General features: G+C 42.5%; 1 protein-coding gene across 2 annotated transcripts in view; it reads left to right on the forward strand.

Annotated features, from left to right (window-relative positions):
- Positions 1-21,887, forward strand: part of serinc5 (serine incorporator 5) — a 51,178-nt gene that overhangs the window by 16,990 nt on the left and 12,301 nt on the right. The window contains exons 2-5 of one of the 2 annotated variants that reach the window (XM_065011630.1): positions 5,028-5,195; positions 15,664-15,842; positions 15,964-16,046; positions 16,757-16,850. In XM_065011630.1, the coding sequence (XP_064867702.1) occupies positions 5,028-5,195; positions 15,664-15,842; positions 15,964-16,046; positions 16,757-16,850 (524 nt within the window). Of the gene's footprint in view, positions 1-5,027; positions 5,196-15,663; positions 15,843-15,963; positions 16,047-16,756; positions 16,851-16,874; positions 21,107-21,887 lie in introns of those variants that run through there. The other variant, XM_065011631.1, reaches the window with a different exon arrangement.

Genomic DNA, 21,887 nt, shown 5'->3' on the forward strand with positions numbered 1-21,887 from the left:
ATCGTCTTGATGGGGCTGTCCATATCGGCAGACTGTGATATGGCCATTTCTTGGAGAGACTCCTTCCCCTCCAGGAGACTGTCAAACATGATGGCCACACCACCCCAAAAGGTGTTGCTGGGCAGTTTCAATGTGATGCTCTTATTCTTCTCACTTTGCTTGGTGAGGTAGATTGCTGCTATAACTTGATGACCCTTCACATACCTAACCATTTCTTTGGCTCTCTTGTAGAGTGTATCCATTGTTGTGAACTCTGCATCCAGCAAATGAGTAGATATATCATGTCTGCTTGGAGGGGTGTATGCTGGGCGAAGAACATTAAGAAATCTCTTCCAATACACATTGCCTGTGTGCATCAGAGGTGAACCAGTTGCATACACAGCTCGAGCAAGACATTCATCAGCATTTCTCTTACTACCTTCCTCCATTGAGTCAAAAAAAACTTCTGATTCCAGGAAGAACATGAGCTGTTGCTATCGATAAGGTATCTGATCATCATTTTCACCTTGAATAGAAGTAGAAGTACTTTTGTCAGAGGTTGCTTGTTGTGAGCGCAGAGGGGACTTTATGCACTTGGCCAGATGATTCTGCAACTTTGTTACATTCTTCACATATGATCTGGCACAGTATTGGCAAATGTACACAGCTTTTCCTTCTACATTAGCTGCAGTTAAATGTCTCCACACATCAGATAGTGCTCGTGGAATTTTCCTGTAAAGATTAGAAAGAAATTAGTAAAACAAATAAAAAATACAATTCCATGTACAGATAAATAGTTAAACAGTTAGATTAAACAACTCCTTTGTAAGATACATGTTTTAAAATGAAATGTGTATGGAAACAGGTGAATTAACACTCCTCAGTTAGAAGGCTCAAGCAAGCTAAAACCCACGTGGTAGCAAAACCTAACTAGCAGAAGTTGTTAACAAGTTAGAAATGATTTAAACACACTTTGCTGTAGGCTACTATTTACTAGTTAACAAACAATCATGTATGTCATATAAAATATATTCACCCCACCCAGTATTGTAATCAAAACTTGCCAGAAAGCATGTAGTCATTGGCTCAGACAGTGTAGTAGTGTGGGCTCAATAGCATCTTATTAGTGTGCAAGATCTTGAAAATCAGCTGTACATGTGATGGAAGAATGCATTGTGCATGCAGAGGGTTGCAACTCCATTGAATTGAGGATAGTTTAACAAAATATTCCACAAGACCTAGATTTTTTAAATTTTTTTATTTATTTCACCTTTATTTAACCAGGTAGGCAAGTTGAGAACAAGTTCTCATTTACAATTGCGACCTGGCCAAGATAAAGCAAAGCAGTTCGACACATACAACGACACAGAGTTACACATGGAGTAAAACAAACATACAGTCAATAATACAGTATAAACAAGTCTATATACAATGTGAGCAAATTAGGTGAGAAGGGAGGTAAAGGCAAAAAAGGCCATGGTGGTAAAGTAAATACAATATAGCAAATATTTGCCTTATGTGTATCCCACAAAAAAGGTTCACTGTTACAAGCTAACTTTTGTTGATGAATTTAGGAAAAATTCCCCAAATTCCTGGGCTTACCTTCCAATGGAAAATTTCCCGGAAAGTTTCCGACCCTTTGCAAACCTAATGACTGTACAGTATGTACTGTACATAGGGCAGTGGTCACTAAGGTACAGGGTAGACCTAGTAGCCGGCTAGTGACAGTGTCTGAAGTTCAGGTCAGGGTACTGGGCAGAGGCCGGCTAGTGGTGGAAGATAGAAGCTGTTTACCAGTCTCTTGGTCCAAACTTTGATGCACCTGTACCGTCTCTGCCTTCTAGATGGTAGCGTGTGAACAGGCCGTGGCTGGGGTCCTTGATGATCATCTTGGCCTTCCTGTAACACCGAGTGCTGTAGATGTCCTGGTGGACAGGCAGTGTCCCCCCTGATATTGTGTTGAGCTAACCACACCACCCTCTGGAGAGCCCTGTGGGTGCAATTGCCGTACCAGGCGGTGATACAGCCCAACAGGATGTTCTCTGTAGAGGTTTGTGAGGGTCTTATGGCCCGGGGCCAAGCCAAAATCTTTCAGCCTTCTGATGTTGAAGAGGTTCTGTTGCGCCTTCTTCACCACACTGTCTGTGTGAAGGAACCATTTCAGGTCGTCGAACTTGACGTTTTTGACCCTCTCCTCTGCTCCCCCATCGATGTGGATGTCTCCTGTAGTCCCCGATCAGCTCGTGTTAAATTTAAGGGAGAGGTTATTTTCCTGGCACCACTCTGTGAGGGCTCTCCTCGTTGTTGGTAATCAGGCGTACATACCACTGTTGTATCGTCGGAAACTTGAAAATTGAGTTGGAGACGTGTGGCAATGCAGTCATAGGTGAATATTGTGTACAGGAGGGGGCTGATTCTCCTACCCATCAAACCTGCGCTATTGAAACTGAAGCCTCTGAAGCTACCAATCACCACACAGAGTTGGGCCTGTCCTGTCTAACTGCTCTCATAAGCAGAGGCCTTGTCTTCTTTTCTGAAGGAGGGAGCTGGATAATTATACACCATACTGAGATACTCTCCTTTATTCCTCTAGTTAGAACCCCACCCTCTTGCTGTTCCGTTCTCTAGCCTAAAGATTTCCAATAGATCCTACAGAGCACACGCAGCTGTGGTGAGGCAGTTAGGGTGGGTTTGCACTAAGCTTCAGTACTGGGGGACAAAAACAGTGTGCACAAGATCCTTTTCTGATCACATGCCTGTCTTTTCCTCTCATGTCTCTCTTACATGATACATTCTTATAACTAAACAGACGGGATTTAGACCTACAGAGGCCTACACATTTACATTTAAGTCATTTAGCAGACGCTCTTATCCAGAGCGACTTACAAATTGGTGCTTTCACCTTATGACATCCAGTGGAACAGCCACTTTACAATAGTGCATCTAGGTCTTTTAAGGGGGGGGGGGGGAAGGGGAGAAGGATTACTTTATCCTATCCTAGGTATTCCTTAAAGAGGTGGGGTTTCAGGTGTCTCCGGAAGGTGGTGATTGACTCCGCTGTCCTGGAGTCAATCAGTTTGTGACATAGTCTGTTATATGGGAGTAAACTATCCTACCATCTGAGATGCCTCTGTCTGTTGCATAATCTGTTTGTAATACAAAAGGGCCACCAGCCAGTCTATCTAAACCTACGCAGTAAAACGCATGTGTTTGTAACGGTCTGATGTGTTCTGTTCCAGTGCTAATGACCAACTGGTAGATGCTTATTTATAAAACCCTCTTAGTTCCTCACTCCACCCTATCTGAGATATCTACTGCAGCAATGTCTGATTTTCAAGGTAGGCTATTCCATGATGACTGAATTGCACATTGCAAATATTCAACCAGGCCTGTCATTATGGGCAGGCCTTAGGGACCTTGGCCCGCCTTGCGGTACCTCGTTGCCTTTCCAAATAAAATATTGGTCATTTATTTGACAGAGGCGCGCCCCGACAGAAAAACGCATCAATCTCAGCGCCTGTCTGTCTCAGTATGTGTCAACCATGTATCTGATGCTGTCTGGACCAAAAGAGTATGGCTTGTCATGCTATTCCTGGCCAGACAGCATCAGATACATTGGGCGCTGTTTTCACTCGTTTGGATGCTTTCTCCGGTGATATAGTTTCTGCAGAGAGGAAGAGGCGAAGCGAGAGGGCTCACTTTCCGCAAAATCTGTCCAATGTAAGCCCAACTAGTTTCTATGGGAATAATGTGCAGACTTAAGCTTGTCACCTGCCTTCCCGCCTTTAGGACAAAGACTGCCATTGTTAGGGCGGAGACATGATGATCTCATCATTATATATAGATCCAGGGGCGCAACTTTCACTGGGTATGGTGGGGACATGCCCCCCAATTCTGAAATTGCATTTTAGAATTGGAATGTGAATCAAAACGGTGTGTACTTTAGGACCATGGGGACGTCTCCAAGCGATCGGGTAGGCTGTTTGCAGTGTAAAATAATAAGAATAAAATGAAGAAAACAAAGTCCCCCCCACCAAAGTTGTGCCCCTGTACAGCTCTCTGGTTTCAGCCTCTTGCGAATTGGAGAGGAAAGTTGGCAGGTGCACAGTGCACCGTTAGGATGGTGGATTGCCCTAAAGTAAATTGATGTTTCATCAAAATTATCTAAATGATATCATTCAAAATACTTCACCAGCCTCTAAAATATGTGTGAAGATAATGTGTCTTGAGTATAATTTAAAACGTTGCATCAAGAAGAAGGGGAGGGGGGTTGTGGCGAAGATATGATGCGTCTCTCTCGACATAGCAAGCAAACAGCTTCAGGAATCCATCTGTTTTTTAATCTATTATATAGCCTAGATTAAAAATGACATTATTACAGTATATTCTTTCACTGGGCCAAGCTGCACACTGACGGGGGTGATAGACCGGGCCAGAGGGTTTCAAATCCTCCCTATATGTCGAGCCCTTACACACACAGACAGGAGCATCCCTGTGCCTTTGTTGCCTTTTCAGAAAGTTGGTTTAATTTTGGTTACTTGCACATTACCGGTTGAATAAATCAGGAATAAAAAATAAAAAACGGGTATATTTTTTTCACTGGGACCCTCGAACCAATTTAAAATGTGTGTCGCACTGCCAAGCCAAACAGTCACAAATGCGACTGCAGTATCGAACCCTGTCGTGCTCTGTACTCTACCAGCCAGGGTTCTGCTGAAGCTGCTACTGCTCTAAACCCTGTTGCCAGCCGGGACTCAGGCTCAACCTCTTAGCTGCATCAAGCCCCCCCGTCTGTGCATTTCCCCTCCTTGAGTTGTAAGCAGAAGTTACTGGGTCTGATTACGTTGTTATAGGGATGGATTCCCCCTTCACAGATGAAGCCTAGTGCTGGACATAACTTTTTTTTTATCTCAATGGAGAATCTCCTTTGAAAATGCTTTTTAATCCAGGACGAGGTATAATCTGTGTCGGGGATACCGCCCCATAATGGTATTGAGCATAATGACATTCTACTGTATCGGTGCCTCTCCTCCTCTCTCCTGGTGTAGCTGGCGTGCTGCTGTGGCTCGGCAGGCTGCTCCTGTTGTTGTGGCTGCTGTCCTAAAATCAAGCAGTCCACATCGACACGCTTCATGTACGCCCTCTACTTCCTCCTCGTCACCGTCATCTGTGTCGTCATGATGTCACCCACCGTGGAGCAGGAGATGAGGGACCACGTGAGTATGCGGACGATCGCATGTAGACAGTCACACCCCGCACGCACACACACATACACACACACACACACACACACACACTCTGCTCTACGTGCATGCACACACACACACACACACACACTCTGCTCTACGTGCATGCACACACACACGAAACATGCTCACACCACCTAAATGTCTGGTCCTGTCTCGTATCCGGCCTTGATGTTGTTTTAGACACAGAGACCCAGTAAATCTCTAGAATAGTTTTGGACGCTCTAAACTCCACATAAACCCTGTAATAAAGCCTTCCCTGGAAGAGTGGAGCGGAGCTATGGAAAAGGCAGCTGTGTGTCATTTCCTGTGTGTGTAATTGTACGGTAGTTAGGATGGACTAGTTTAGTGCAGGCTGCCACAGGGGTTAACACAGAGTTACGGCCTCCCTCAGTGTGCTCTGTCCTGCTGCCAGTTCACTCCTGACTACAAGAGGAACGTGGCATGTACAGTAAACCCCACAGTTCAGTTACTACACCCTAGCTCAGTTATTCCAAATATATGTCCATGTACTGTAGGCTACATCTATTTATCAAGATACTCTACCAAGTTAATGCTTCATTCTCTGTCGGCCCCAGCTCAGTTAGTACAGAGGGCTCCGGTCTCCACATGGGCAGGTGAAGGACACAGGTGTGAGGCTGCGAGGTGGTTATTATTCACAGAGGGAGGGTAGGGACTAGGGAGCTGAGTGAAAGAGGGAACGCCACGGTGCTATTCAGCGTTTTCTGGGTGTGTGCTTCTCTTTCTTCAGTATTATGGTGTTCTGTCTTTGCTGTGAGAAAGCTGCCACTTTCCGAATGGCTTTACTGCCCCAGGCTGATCCACTCTGTGGACTCTTAGCCAGTTGTTATTATGGAGAAAAGTCTTAGCAGCTCTCTGTTTGTTTGATCCACCCATTGTGAAAGTATTGTCTCGTGGGTTTGGACCGGTGCTGGAGCTGGGTCAGGAGCTGGAGCTGGGTCAGGAGCTGGGTCGGGAGCTGGAGTTTTGTCGGGAGCTGAAGCTGGGTCAGGAGCTGGAGCTGGGTCAGGAGCTGGGTCGGGAGCTGGAGCTAGGTCAGGAGCTGTAGTAGGGTCGGGAGTTGGAGCTGGGTCAGGAGCTGTAGTAGGGTCGGGAGCTGGAGATGGGTCAGGAGCTGTAGTAGGGTAGGGAGCTGTAGTAGGGTCAGGTGCTGGGTCAGGAGCTGAAGCTGGGTCGGGAGCTGTAGTAGGGTCGGGAGCTGGAGCTGGGTCAGGAGGTGGGTCAGGAGCTGTAGTAGGGTCGGGAGCTGGAGCTGGGTCGGGAGCTGGAGATGGGCCAGGAGCTGGGTCAGGAGCTGGGTCGGGAGCTGGAGTTGGGTCAGGAGCTGGGTCAGGAGCTGGAGATGGGTCAGGAGCTGGGTCAGGAGCTGGAGATGGGTCAGGAACTGGGTCAGGAGTTGGAGATGGGTCAGGAGCTGGGTCAGGAGCTGGGTCGGGAGCTGAAGATGGGTCAGGAACTGGGTCAGGAGCTGGAGATGGGTCAGGAGCTGGAGATGGGTCAGGAACTGGGTCAGGAGCTGGGTCGGGAGCTGGAGATGGGCCAGGAGCTGCAGTAGGGGGTTTCCCTTCTGGGTGAGATTCCCTCTAAAAATGAACCTAGCCCTTCATGAGCTAATGAAGTTATCTTTCTCTGTCTCTCCGATGGTGATGTTATTATGCCTCATTGTAACAAAATACTATTACAACACTTTTCTACGTGTCATCTGGCTTGGTCACTTGGTCTGAGTAAATAGGAGAGCGTGTCACTCTGTATCCTACTACTCTGTATCCTCCTACTCTGTATCCTACTACTCTGTATCCTCCTACTCTGTATCCTACTACTCTGTATCCTACTACTCTGTATCCTCCTACTCTGTTTCCTACTACTCTGTATCCTCCTACTCTGTTTCCTACTACTCTGTATCCTCCACTCTGTATCCTACTACTCTGTATCCTCCACTCTGTATCCTACTACTCTGTATCCTACTACTCTGTATCCTACTACTCTGTATCCTCCACTCTGTATCCTACTACTCTGTATCCTCCACTCTGTATCCTACTACTCTGTATCCTACTACTCTGTATCCTCCTACTCTGTATCCTACTACTCTGTATCCTCCACTCTGTATCCTCCTACTCTGTATCCTACTACTCTGTATCCTCCTACTCTGTATCCTACTACTCTGTATCCTACTACTCTGTATCCTACTCTGTATCCTACTACTCTGTATCCTACTACTCTGTTTCCTACTGCTCCTGTATCCTACTACACTGTATCCTACTCTGTATCCTACTACTCTGTATCCTACTACTCTGTATCCTCCTACTCTGTATCCTACTACTCTGTATCCTACTGCTCTGTTTCCTACTGCTCCTGTATCCTACTACACTTTGTCTGCAGTGGCTGTGGTGCTGAACTTTAATTTCTTAAGGTATAGGGGGCAGCATTTTCACTTTTGGATAAATAGCGTGCCCAAATTCAACTTCCTGCTACTCATGCCAAGAATCTAAGATATGCATATTATTAGTATATTTGGATAGAAAACACTCTGACGTTTCTAAAACTGTTTGAATCATGTCTGTGAGTATAACATAACTTTTTTTTTGTGACCAGGGGGCAGTATTTTCATTTTTGGAAAAATAACGTTCCCGTAGTTAACGGGATATTTTGTCAGGACAAGATGCTAGAATATGCATATAATTGACAGCTTAGGATAGAAAACACTCTAAAGTTTCCAAAACTGTAAAAATATTGTCTGTGAGTATAACAGAACTGATATTGCAGGCGAAAGCCTGAGAAAAATCCAATCTGGAAGTGACTCTTCTTTTGAAAGCTCTGCGTTCCAATGCTTCCCTATTGAGCAGTGAATGGGCTATCAACCAGATTACTTTTTCTCCGTATTCCCCAAGGTGTCTACAGCATTGTGATGGAATTTTACGCATTTATGTTGAAGAATACCCGTAAGCAGCTACATTGCGCAACTGGTCACCTGATGGCTCCCAGAGTGATCCTCGCGTAAAATACAGAGGTAGCCATTATTCCAATCGGTCCTATTGAAAAAGGAATTGTCCCGGTGGATATATTATCGAATAAATAGATTGATTGTAAACAACGTTTGCCATGTTTCTGTCGATATTATGGAGCTAATTTGGAATATTTTTCGGCATTTTCGTGACTGCAATTTCCGGGCGATTTCTCAGCCAAACGTAAAGAACAAACGAAGCTATTTCGCCTACAAAAATAATATTTTTGGAAAAAAGGAACATTGGCTATCTAACTGGGAGTCTCGTGAGTGAAAACATCCAAAGCTCATCAAAGGTAAACAATTTCATTTGATTGCTTTTCTGATTTCCGTGACCAAGTTACCTAGCTGGACAAAATGCTATGCTATCGATACACTTACACAAATGCTTGTCTAGCTTTGGCTGTAAAGCATATTTTGAAAATCTGAGATGACAGGGTGATTAACAAAAGGCTAAGCTGTGTCTCAATATATTTCACTTGTGATTTTCATGAATAGGAATATTTTCTAGGAATATTTATGTCCGTTGCGTTATGCTAATTAGTGTCAGTCGATGATTACGCTCCCGCATGAGGGTTGGGCAGTCATTAAAGGTTATGTAGCAGGCAAACCCCAGAACTAACCCCTGAACTAACCGTTCAGATTCTTTTTTTTTTAGGTCTCTGTCTGTTCAGTGAGTTCTCATTGGGAAACAATATTTCTTAAGAACTTTTTTTCAGTTCCTACCGCTTCCACTGGATGTCACCAGTCTTTGGAATTTGGTTGAGGTTATTCCTATGTGCAATGAAGAAGTACGGCCATCTAGGAACTGCATAACACTGTTGAGAGTTGCGCAAGACTTGAAAAGTAGCTTGGTTTGTTGTCTTCCTGTATTGAACATAGATAGACCCGTCTTCAATTTGATCGATTATTAACGTTTAAGAATACCTAAAGTTGTATTACAAAAGTAGTTTGAAATGTTTTGGCAAAGTTTACAGGCAACTTTTGAGATATTTTGTAGTGACGTTGCTCAATTTGGAAGCAGTTTTTTTTCTGGATCAAACGCGCCAAATAAATGGACATTTTGGATATATATGGACGGAATGAATTGAACAAAGGGACCAATTGTGATGTTTATGGGACATATTGGAGTGCCAACAAAAGAACCACGTCAAAGGCATGTTTTATATTTTATTTCTGCGTTTTGTGTAGCGCCTGCAGGGTTGAAATATGCTACCCTCTTTGTTTACTGTTGTGCTATCATCAGATAATAGCTTCTTATGCTTTCCCCGAAAAGCCTTTTAAAAATCTGACATGTTGGTTGGATTCACAACGAGTGTAGCTTTAATTGAGTATCTTACATGTGTGATTTAATGAAAGTTGGATTTTTATATCGTTTAATTTGAATTTGCCGCGCTGCATTTTCCCTGGCTTTTGGCCAAGTGGGACGCAAGCGTCCCCTATACCATCAGAAGTTAACAGCTCTATCCAGTGACTGCCTGACTATACTACAGTCATGCTGGGGGTTTCAGACTCAACCAATTATCTGCCAAGATGAACAGTTAGGTGCCCTGATTGACGTAGACTGAAGGACGTTTTAAGTTTTTTGTTAGTTTGTTTTGATAGAGCAGTAGTACGTAGTACTTGTGTACCAGTACGCTGCTACAGAGGTTTAACCACGCTGGTTTAAAATATTTTCTAGAGTCTCCCTCCTCCCAGCGTTGAAGCAGCTCTTTTGGTTTCCCGTAGACATTACTCAAGTGACTCTTGTTCTGGCTTTCTAACTCTCATTCACTTTCTATAGGCATACTCCTTCTTTCTCACTCTCTCTCTCTTTCTCGCTATCTCTCTCTCTAGCTCTCTTGTTAGCTCTCTCTCTCTCACTCTCTCAATATCTCTCGCTTTCTCTCGCTCTCTCTCCCTAGCTCTTGCTCTCTCTCTCTAGCTCTCACTCTCTCTCTCTCTCTCTCGCTCCCGCTCTCTCTCTAGCTCTCACTCTCTCGCTCTCTCTCTCTCTAGCTCTCACTCTCTCACTCTAGTTCTCGCTCTCTCTCTAGCTCTCGCTTTCTCTCTCGCTTTCTCTCTCTCTCTCTGTCTCTCTCTCCTTCGCTCTCTCTCTCTCTCTCTCCTGCTCTTTCTGTTTCATTTGTTGTCTCTGCTGAGAGCAGGCTGGTAATGTATTCCTCTATGTCTTTGTTTGTTGTGGCTGACAGCCTCACTAACAGGTCGGAGAGAAAGAGGGAAGAAAGAGGGGTTGGTGTCGCTGCATGTTCCATTAGAAGTGTGACACTCAGAATGTAACCTATTAGGTCGACACTGTCTGAAGCCTATTCGCTGAGGGCGTCCTGCTTCCTCTAGATTAGGGGAGTCAAAACATCTCAGTCATTCTTGATAACAGTCATTATAGTATCTTTACTCTGTCCAGCTTGATAACAGTCATTATAGTCTCTTTACTCTGTCCAGCTTGATAACAGTCATTATAGTATCTATACTCTGTCCAGCTTGATAACAGTCATTATAGTATCTTTACTCTGTCCAGCTTGATAACAGTCATTATAGTCTCTTTACTCTGTCCAGCTTGATAACAGTCATTATAGTATCTATACTCTGTCCAGCTTGATAACAGTCATTATAGTATCTTTACTCTGTCCAGCTTCATAATAGTCATCTATAGTCTCTTTACTCTGTCCAGCTTGATAACAGTCATTATAGTATCTTAACTCTGTCCAGCTTGATAACAGTCATTATAGTATCTTTACTCTGTCCAGCTTGATAACAGTCATTATAGTCTCTTTACTCTGTCCAGCTTGATAACAGTCATTATAGTCTCTTTACTCTGTCCAGCTTGATAACAGTCATTATAGTATCTTTACTCTGTCCAGCTTGATAACAGTCATTATAGTATCTTTACTCTGTCCAGCTTGATAACAGTCATTATAGTCTCTTTACTCTGTCCAGCTTGATAACAGTCATTATAGTCTCTTTACTCTGTCCAGCTTGATAACAGTCATTATAGTATCTTTACTCTGTCCAGCTTGATAACAGTCATTATAGTATCTTTACTCTGTCCAGCTTGATAACAGTCATTATAGTATCTTTACTCTGTCCAGCTTGATAACAGTCATTATAGTCTCTTTACTCTGTCCAGCTTGATAACAGTCATTATAGTCTCTTTACTCTGTCCAGCTTGATAACAGTCATTATAGTATCTTTACTCTGTCCAGCTTGATAACAGTCATTATAGTCTCGTTACTCTGTCCAGCTTGATAACAGTCATTATAGTCTCTTTACTCTGTCCAGCTTGATAACAGTCATTATAGTCTCTTTACTCTGTCCAGCTTGATAACAGTCATCTATAGTCTCTTTACTCTGTCCAGCTTGATAACAGTCATTATAGTCTCTTTACTCTGTCCAGCTTGATAACAGTCATTATAGTCTCTTTACTCTGTCCAGCTTGATAACAGTCATCTATAGTCTCTTTACTCTGTCCAGCTTGATAACAGTCATTATAGTCTCTTTACTCTGTCCAGCTTGATAACAGTCATTATAGTATCTTTACTCTGTCCAGCTTGATAACAGTCATTATAGTCTCTTTACTCTGTCCAGCTTGATAACAGTCATTATAGTCTCTTTACTCTGTCCAGCTTGATAACAGTCATTATAGTCTCTTTACTCTGTCCAGCTTGATAACAGTCATCTATAGTCTCTTTACTCTGTCCAGCTTGATAACAGTCATTATAGTCTCTTTACTCTGTCCAGCTTGATAACAGTCATTATAGTATCTTTACTCTGTCCAGCTTGATAACAGTCATTATAGTCTCTTTACTCTGTCCAGCTTGATAACAGTCATCTATAGTCTCTTTACTCTGTCCAGCTTGATAACAGTCATTATAGTCTCTTTACTCTGTCCAGCTTGATAACAGTCATTATAGTATCTTTACTCTGTCCAGCTTGATAACAGTCATTATAGTATCTTTACTCTGTCCAGCTTGATAACAGTCATTATAGTCTCTTTACTCTGTCCAGCTTGATAACAGTCATTATAGTCTCTTTACTCTGTCCAGCTTGATAACAGTCATTATAGTATCTTTACTCTGTCCAGCTTGATAACAGTCATTATAGTATCTTTACTCTGTCCAGCTTGATAACAGTCATTATAGTATCTTTACTCTGTCCAGCTTGATAACAGTCATTATAGTATCTTTACTCTGTCCAGCTTGATAACAGTCATTATAGTATCTTTACTCTGTCCAGCTTGCGAACAGTCATTATAGTCTCTTTACTCTGTCCAGCTTGATAACAGTCATTATAGTATCTTTACTCTGTCCAGCTTGATAACAGTCATTATAGTATCTTTACTCTGTCCAGCTTGATAACAGTCATTATAGTATCTTTACTCTGTCCAGCTTGATAACAGTCATTATAGTCTCTTTACTCTGTCCAGCTTGATAACAGTCATTATAGTCTCTTTACTCTGTCCAGCTTGATAACAGTCATTATAGTATCTTTACTCTGTCCAGCTTGATAACAGTCATTATAGTATCTTTACTCAGTCCAGCTTGATAACAGTCATTATAGTATCTTTACTCTGTCCAGCTTGATAACAGTCATTATAGTATCTTTACTCTGTCCAGCTTGATAACAGTCATTATAGTATCTTTACTCTGTCCAGCTTGATAACAGTCATTATAGTCTCTTTACTCTGTCCAGCTTGATAACAGTCATTATAGTATCTTTACTCAGTCCAGCTTGATAACAGTCATTATAGTATCTTTACTCTGTCCAGCTTGATAACAGTCATTATAGTATCTTTACTCTGTCCAGCTTGATAACAGTCATTATAGTCTCTTTACTCTGTCCAGCTTGATAACAGTCATTATAGTATCTTTACTCTGTCCAGCTTGATAACAGTCATTATAGTATCTTTACTCTGTCCAGCTTGATAACAGTCATTATAGTCTCTTTACTCTGTCCAGCTTGATAACAGTCATTATAGTATCTTTACTCTGTCCAGCTTGATAACAGTCATTATAGTATCTTTACTCTGTCCAGCTTGATAACAGTCATTATAGTCTCTTTACTCTGTCCAGCTTGATAACAGTCATTATAGTATCTTTACTCTGTCCAGCTTGATAACAGTCATTATAGTATCTTTACTCTGTCCAGCTTGATAACAGTCATTATAGTCTCTTTACTCTGTCCAGCTTGATAACAGTCATTATAGTATCTTTACTCTGTCCAGCTTGATAACAGTCATTATAGTCTCTTTACTCTGTCCAGCTTGATAACAGTCATTATAGTATCTTTACTCTGTCCAGCTTGATAACAGTCATTATAGTATCTTTACTCTGTCCAGCTTGATAACAGTCATTATAGTATCTTTACTCTGTCCAGCTTGATAACAGTCATTATAGTATCTTTACTCTGTCCAGCTTGATAACAGTCATTATAGTATCTTTATTCTGTCCAGCTTGATAACAGTCATTATAGTATCTTTACTCTGTCCAGCTTGCGAACAGTCATTATAGTCTCTTTACTCTGTCCAGCTTGATAACAGTCATTATAGTATCTTTACTCTGTCCAGCTTGATAACAGTCATTATAGTATCTTTACTCTGTCCAGCTTGATAACAGTCATTATAGTATCTTTACTCTGTCCAGCTTGATAACAGTCATTATAGTCTCTTTACTCTGTCCAGCTTGATAACAGTCATTATAGTCTCTTTACTCTGTCCAGCTTGATAACAGTCATTATAGTATCTTTACTCTGTCCAGCTTGATAACAGTCATTATAGTATCTTTACTCAGTCCAGCTTGATAACAGTCATTATAGTATCTTTACTCTGTCCAGCTTGATAACAGTCATTATAGTATCTTTACTCTGTCCAGCTTGATAACAGTCATTATAGTATCTTTACTCTGTCCAGCTTGATAACAGTCATTATAGTCTCTTTACTCTGTCCAGCTTGATAACAGTCATTATAGTATCTTTACTCAGTCCAGCTTGATAACAGTCATTATAGTATCTTTACTCTGTCCAGCTTGATAACAGTCATTATAGTATCTTTACTCTGTCCAGCTTGATAACAGTCATTATAGTCTCTTTACTCTGTCCAGCTTGATAACAGTCATTATAGTATCTTTACTCTGTCCAGCTTGATAACAGTCATTATAGTATCTTTACTCTGTCCAGCTTGATAACAGTCATTATAGTCTCTTTACTCTGTCCAGCTTGATAACAGTCATTATAGTATCTTTACTCTGTCCAGCTTGATAACAGTCATTATAGTATCTTTACTCTGTCCAGCTTGATAACAGTCATTATAGTCTCTTTACTCTGTCCAGCTTGATAACAGTCATTATAGTATCTTTACTCTGTCCAGCTTGATAACAGTCATTATAGTATCTTTACTCTGTCCAGCTTGATAACAGTCATTATAGTATCTTTACTCTGTCCAGCTTGATAACAGTCATTATAGTCTCTTTACTCTGTCCAGCTTGATAACAGTCATTATAGTATCTTTACTCTGTCCAGCTTGATAACAGTCATTATAGTCTCTTTACTCTGTCCAGCTTGATAACAGTCATTATAGTATCTTTACTCTGTCCAGCTTGATAACAGTCATTATAGTATCTTTACTCTGTCCAGCTTGATAACAGTCATTATAGTCTCTTTACTCTGTCCAGCTTGATAACAGTCATCAAAACAAAAGCTAGTGTTACGTCCGTTGTTAGAAGGAGACCAAGGTGCAGCGTGGTTGGCGTACATTATACTTTTATTGTAAATGACACCAAAAAACAACAAAATGCAACACGAACGTAAAGCTATGTGCAGTGCAGAAAGCAACTACACACAAACAAGATCCCACAACTGAAGGTGGGAAAATATGTATGATCCCCAATCAGAGACAACGATAGACAGCTGCCTCTGATTGGGAACCATACCGGCCAACAAAGAAATAGACAAACTAGAATGCCCACCCAAATCACACCCTGAACCAAATAGAGAAATAAAAAGGCTCTCTACGGTCAGGGCGTGACAGCTAGACAGCCAGGGAAAAAAAATAAAAAAAATAACACATGTTAAATGCAGCCCTCCGGACCTCGGTGGAGACCGAATGCCGTCCATGAGGCAACATTAGTTTGACACCACTGGTCTAGAAGCATACAGGAGCACATTTCACATTGGGGACTCACCACTAAACTCAGAAGATAAAACACTTCATTCACAATGCAGCTAAACTGGAATTAAACACAGATACTTAACTAACTAAACACACACACACACACGTGCTGTAATTTGTACGGATTTATTCTGCCATATAAGTGATATTACAGTATCTAGTGGTTAACATTCCTTCTTCTCTCTCTCTCTCTCTCTCTCTCTCTCTCTCTCTCTCTCTCTCTCTCTCTCTCTCTCTCTCTCTCTCTGTTGTAGATCCCATTCTACAGTGACCTGTGTGAGAAGCTGAATGCTGGTGAGAACTGCTCTATCTTGGTGGGTTACTCTGCTGTGTACAAGGTCTGCTTCGGGATGGCCTGCTTCTTCTTCTTCTTCTGTATCTTCACCCTACGAGTCAACTCTGCCACCGGCTGCCGCGCCGCCATACACAATGGGTAAGTGTGTGTGTGTGTGTGTGTGTGTGTGTGTGTGTGTGTGTAGTGACGTTTATGTCTCTCTCTCTCTCTCTCTCTCTCTCTCTCTCTCTCTCTCTCTCTCTCTCTCTCTCTCTGACAGGTTTTGGTTCCCGAAGTTCATAGTGTTGTTGGCCTGCTGTGTTGGAGGATTCTTCCTGCCAGAGCAGGACACCTTTCTGGAAGGTATGGACCCTTATGTCCCTCTCCTGTCTATAGTCTTTGTTCTCTCAGAAGGGACAGAGGCCGGAGCCCTGCTCTGCTCTATCACACTGTGGAGTCTCAAATCTCTGTCACCTATACTTACCTGTAGAGGTCAGCGTGACTGTCCTTGACTTGTAATGCCTTTCCTTAACCAGCTTTGAGAGAAGAGAGAAGGGAAATAAAGAGAGAGAAAGAGAGGAGAGGGAGTCTGTTATCTGCTCCCTTCAGAGGAGAGGACCGGTGCTGCTGCAGGCTTTAGTTACCGTGTGCATGTGGCCTGAGAATCTAGTCCCTGTGGTTGTCTATGCGATGACAACACACGAGGAGTTATGCAGCAGCTAAGTGTGCACATCCTGCAGAACATATGGAACAAGAGATTAGATATTTGATGGTTAGCTTTGCAATACTTTAAATGTGCAATCACCCTCCCTCCCTCTGTCTCTCTCCCCCCGCCTCTCTCTCTACTCCTCTTTCTCTCCCCTGCCTCTTTCTCTCTACTCCTCTGTCTCTCTCTCCCCTCTTTACCCCTGACTGTCTCTCTTCCTTCCTCTTTCTCTCATTCTCTATCGACCTCTCTCCCCCTCCTCTCTCTCTCATTCTCTATCGACCTCTCTCCCCCTCCTCTCTCCCTCTGTCTCCCTTCCCTCCTCTCTATCTCTCTCCCTGGCCCCTCCTCTCTCTCCTCCCCTCAGTGTGGAGGTATGTGGGAGCTGTAGGGGGGTTTTTCTTCCTGCTGATCCAGCTCATGCTGCTGGTGCAGTTTGCTCACAGATGGAACACTAACTGGTGAGAACAGCAACAGTTCTAATAAAGCTCTCTTTCTCATACAGCCTTTCTTTCTGTCCTCAGTCAAAACAGTCACACGTGAATGCATGAAGACAGAGAGATAGCGGGATAGAGAGAGAGACACAGGGAGAGAGAGAGAGAAAGAGAGTGAGAGAGAGAAAGAGAGTGAGAGAGCGACACAGAGGGAGAGAGAGCGACACAGAGGGAGAGAGAGCGACACAGAGGGAGAGAGAGAGAGACACAGAGGGAGAGAGAGAGACACAGAGGGAGAGAGAGAGAGACACAGAGGGAGAGAGAGAGACACAGAGGGAGAGAGAGACACACAGAGGGAGAGAGAGAGACACAGAGGGAGAGAGAAAAACAGAGGGAGAGAGAGAGAGAGAGACACAGAGGGAGAGAGAGAGAGACACAGAGGGAGAGAGAGAGAGACACAGAGGGAGAGAGAGAGAAACAGAGGGAGGGAGAGAGAGACACAGAGGGAGAGAGAGAGAAACAGAGGGAGGGAGAGAGAGAAACACCCGCCCAAACGCCATCCTGCGACCTAAGAGGTATGTATCAGATGCTCAACATGCTCTGCTCACACCTACTGTGACAATATGGAACACAACGCTTTTACTATCTCATCCTGGAATATACAAGGTCTGAGGTCATCTGCCTTTGGCGTAAAGACCCGGAACCCAGACTTCATTAAAGAAATTGGAAATATAGACATTGTCATCTTACAAGAAACATGGTATAAAGGAGATGGACCCACTAGTTGCCCTCTTGGTTGCAGAGAGCTGGTAGTCCCACCCACCAAACTACCAGGTGTGAAACAGGGAACAGACTCTGGGGGTATGCTAATACTAGTCTGTGGCGACCTAAACGCCAGAACTGGGCAAGAACACAGGGGGACAAACACCTACCTGGAGGTTACAGCATTCCCTCCCCCATATAGCCCACCTAAACACACCTAAACACAACTATGACAACATAGCAAAATCACACTCTACTTGAGCTATGCTCAAACATGAGGCATCAAAGCCAAAGGAACTGAATAAAATTAAGAAATGTTATAGATGTGAGGATAATAGTGTGGAAATCTAGCAAAAAAACAATTAGGCAACAACAAATTCAATCCTTTCTAGACAATTTCACTGTAATAGTGAAGTTGTGAACTTGGCAGTAGAAAACATAAACACTATATTTGACCTTTCAGCTTCCCTAACAAATCTAAAAATGTCAAGCAGACAACCTAAGAAAATTAACAATGACAAATGGTTTGATGAAGAATGCAAAAACCTAAGAAAGAAATTGAGAAACCTGTCCAACCTAAAACATTTTTGGCTTTATAACAAAGAACAGCAAAAACCTATACAGTTGAAGTCAGAAGTTTACATACACCTTAGCCAAATACATTTAAACTCAGTTTTTCACAATTCCTGACATTTAATCCTGGTAAAAATTCCCTGTCTTAGGTCAGTTAGGATCACCACTTTATTTTAAGAATGTGAAATGTCAGAATAATAGTAGAGAGAATGATTTATTTCAGCTTTTATTTCTTTCATCACATTCCCAGTGGGTCAGAAGTTTACATACACTCAATTAGTATTTGGTAGCATTGCCTTTAAATTCTTTAACTTGGGTTAAACGTTTCGGGTAGCCTTCCACAAGCTTCCCACAATAAGTTGAGTGAATTTCGGCCCATTCCTCCTGACAGAGCAAGTGTAACGGAGTCAGGTTTGTAGGACTCCTTGCTCTCACACACTTTTTCAGATTTGCCCACACATTCTCTATAGGATTGAGGTCAGCGCTTTGTGATGGCCACTCCAATACCTTGATTTTGTTGTCCTTAGGCCATAACTTTGGAAGTATGCTTGGGGTCATTGTCCATTTGGAAGACCCATTTGCGACCAAGCTTTAAGTTCCTGACTGATGTCTTGAGATGTTGCTTCAATATATCCACATAATTTTCCGTCCTCATGATGCCATCTATTTTATGAAGTGCACCAGTCCCTCCTGCAGCAAAGCACCCCCACAACATGATGCTGCCACCCCCGTGCTTCACGGTTGGGATGGTATTCTTCAGCTTGAAAGCCTCCCCATTTTTCCTCCAAACATAACGATGGTCATTATGGCCAAACAGTTATATTTTTTGGTTCATCAGACCAGAGGACATTTCTCCAAAAAGTACGATCTTTGTCCCCATGTGCAGTTGTAAACCATAGTCTGTCTTTTTTTATGGCGGTTTTGGAGCAGTGGCTTCTTCCTTGCTGAGCGGCCTTTCATGTTATGTCTGATATAGGACTTGTTTTACTGTGGATATAGATACTTTTGTACCTGTTTTCTCCAGCATCTTCACAAGGTCCTTTGCTGTTGTTCTGGGATTGATTTGCACTTTTCGCGACAAAGTACGTTAATCTCTAGGAGACATAACGCGTCTCCTTCCTGAGCGGTATGACGGCTGCTTGGTCCCATGGAGTTTATACTTGCATACTATTGTTTGTACAGATGAACATGGTACCTTCAGTTATTTGGAAATTGCTCCTAATGATGAACCAGACTTGTGGAGGTCTACAATTTTTTTCTGAGGTCTTGGCTGATTTCTTTTGATTTTCCCATGATGTCATGCAAACAGGCACTGAGTTTGAAGGTAGGCCTTGAAATACATCCACAGGTACACCTCCAATTGACTCAAATTATGCCAATTAGCTTATCAGAAGATTCTTTCGCCATGACATAATTTTCTGGAATTTTCCAAGCTGTTTAAAGGCACAGTCATCTTAGCGTATGTAAACTTCTGACCCACTGGAATTGTGATACAGTGATTTATAAGTGAAATCATCTGTCTGTAAACAATTGTTGGGAAAATGATTTGTGTCATGCACAACGTAGATGTCCTAACCGACTTGCCAAAACTATAGTTTGTTAACAAGAAATTTGTGGAGTGGTTGCAAAATGAGTTTTAATGACCCCAACCTAATTGTATGTTAACTTCCGACTTCAACTGTACATGATCAAATACAAATCTTAGAAACAACTATTCAAGACTACCAGAACCCACTGGATTCTCCAATTACATTGAATGAACTAAAGGACAAAATACAAACCCTCCAACCCAAAAAATGCCTGTGGTGTTGATGGTATCCTAAATTAAATGATAAAATATACAGACCACAAATTCCAATTGGCTGTACTTAAACTCTTTAACATCATCCTCAGCTCTGGCATCTTCCCCAATATTTGGAACCAAGGACTGATCACCCCAAATTTGACCCCATTAACTACAAGGGGATATGTGTCAACCGCAACCTTGGGGAAATCCTCTGCATTATTATTAACAGCAGACTTGTCACGCCCTGACCATAGAGAGCCCTCGGCGTTCTCTATGGTGTTTTAGGTCAGGGCGTGACTCGGGGGTGTTCTAGTTGTTATATTTCTGTGTTGGTGTTTTGGTATGGTTCCCAATTAGAGGCAGCTGATTATCGTTGTCTCTAATTGGGGATCATACTTAAGTTGTCCTTTGTTCCCAACTGTTTTGTGGGATATTGTTTGTGTTAGTGTTTTGAGCACTACGGCTTTCACGGTCGTGTTATGTTTATTGTTTTCTGAGTTTCACTGTGTAATAAAGTATGTGGAACTCAACTCAAGCTGCGCCTTGGTCCGTTCCTATCGACGATCGCGACAAGACTGGTACATTTTCTCAGCGAAAATGATGTACTGAGCAAATGTCAAATTGGCCTTTTTACCAAATTACCAGATGACGGACCACGTATTCACCCTGCACGCCCTAATTGAGAAACAAACCAAAACAAAGGCAAAGTCTTCTCATGCTTTTTAAAAAAGCTTTCAACTCAATTTGGCATGCGGGTCTGCTATACAAGTTGATGGAAAATGGTATTGAGGGAAAACATACAATATTATCAAATCCATGTACACATTGGCAAAAAACACAAACATTTCTTTCCACAGGGCCGGGGGGTGAGACAGGGATGCAGCTTAAGCCCCACCCTCTTCAACTTATATTTCAACGAATTGGCGAGGGTACTAGAACAGGCTGCAGCACCTGGCCTCACCGTACTAGAATCTGAAGCCAAATGTCTACGGTTTGCTGATGATTTGGTGCTACTGTCCTCGACCAAGGAGGGCCTACAGCAACACCTAGATCTTCTGCACAGATTCTGTCAGACCTGGGCCTTGACAGTAAATCTCAGTCAGACAAAAATAATGGTGTTACAAAAAAGGTCCATACCTCGGCCTAAACATCAGCACCACAGGTAACTTCCACAAAGCTGTGAACAATCTGTGAGACAAGGCAATGGCCTTCTATACAATCAAAAGGAAAATAAAATTTGACATACCAATTAGGATCTGGCAAAAAATACTTTAATCAGTTATAGAACCCATTTCCCTTTATGGTTGTGAAGTCTGGGGTCCGCTCACCAATCAATAATTCACAACATGGGACAACACCAAATTGAGATTCTGCATGCAGAATTCTGCAAAAATATCCTCCGTTAACAACGTAAAACACCAAGTAATGCATGCAGAGCAGATTTAGGCCCGCTAATTCCCGCTAATTATCAAAATCCAAATCCATTATTCTTTTGGAACTTTTGTAAGTGTAGTATTTACTGCTCACTTTTTATTGTTTATTTCACTTTTGTTAATTATCTATTTCACTTGCTTTGGCATATGTAAACATATGTTTCCCATGGCAATAAATTGAAATTGAATTGAGAGAAACAAAGGGAGAGAGAAACAGAGGGATAGAGAGAGGAACAGAGGGAGAGAGAGAGAGTCTTGTGGTATACGGGACACGGGAGGGGTTGGTCAGTGTCCAGTTTTCAGACAGGATGCACATGGCAGAGGAGGGTATGCTCACAGTTTCCTCTCCCCCTCTGAGACACGCACACACACACACACACACACACACAGTAGCAATTAGCATGAAAGGGGACCATTTTAAAGGTTGTTTTTGTATTTTCACTAACTGGGAATGTATTTTTGTGTGTGTGCCTGGGTGGAGGGGGCGCTCTGGTTGGTAAAAGTACTACG

This window comes from Oncorhynchus nerka, linkage group LG27, assembly GCF_034236695.1.
Source record: "Oncorhynchus nerka isolate Pitt River linkage group LG27, Oner_Uvic_2.0, whole genome shotgun sequence".
Taxonomy (NCBI): Eukaryota; Metazoa; Chordata; class Actinopteri; order Salmoniformes; family Salmonidae; genus Oncorhynchus; species Oncorhynchus nerka.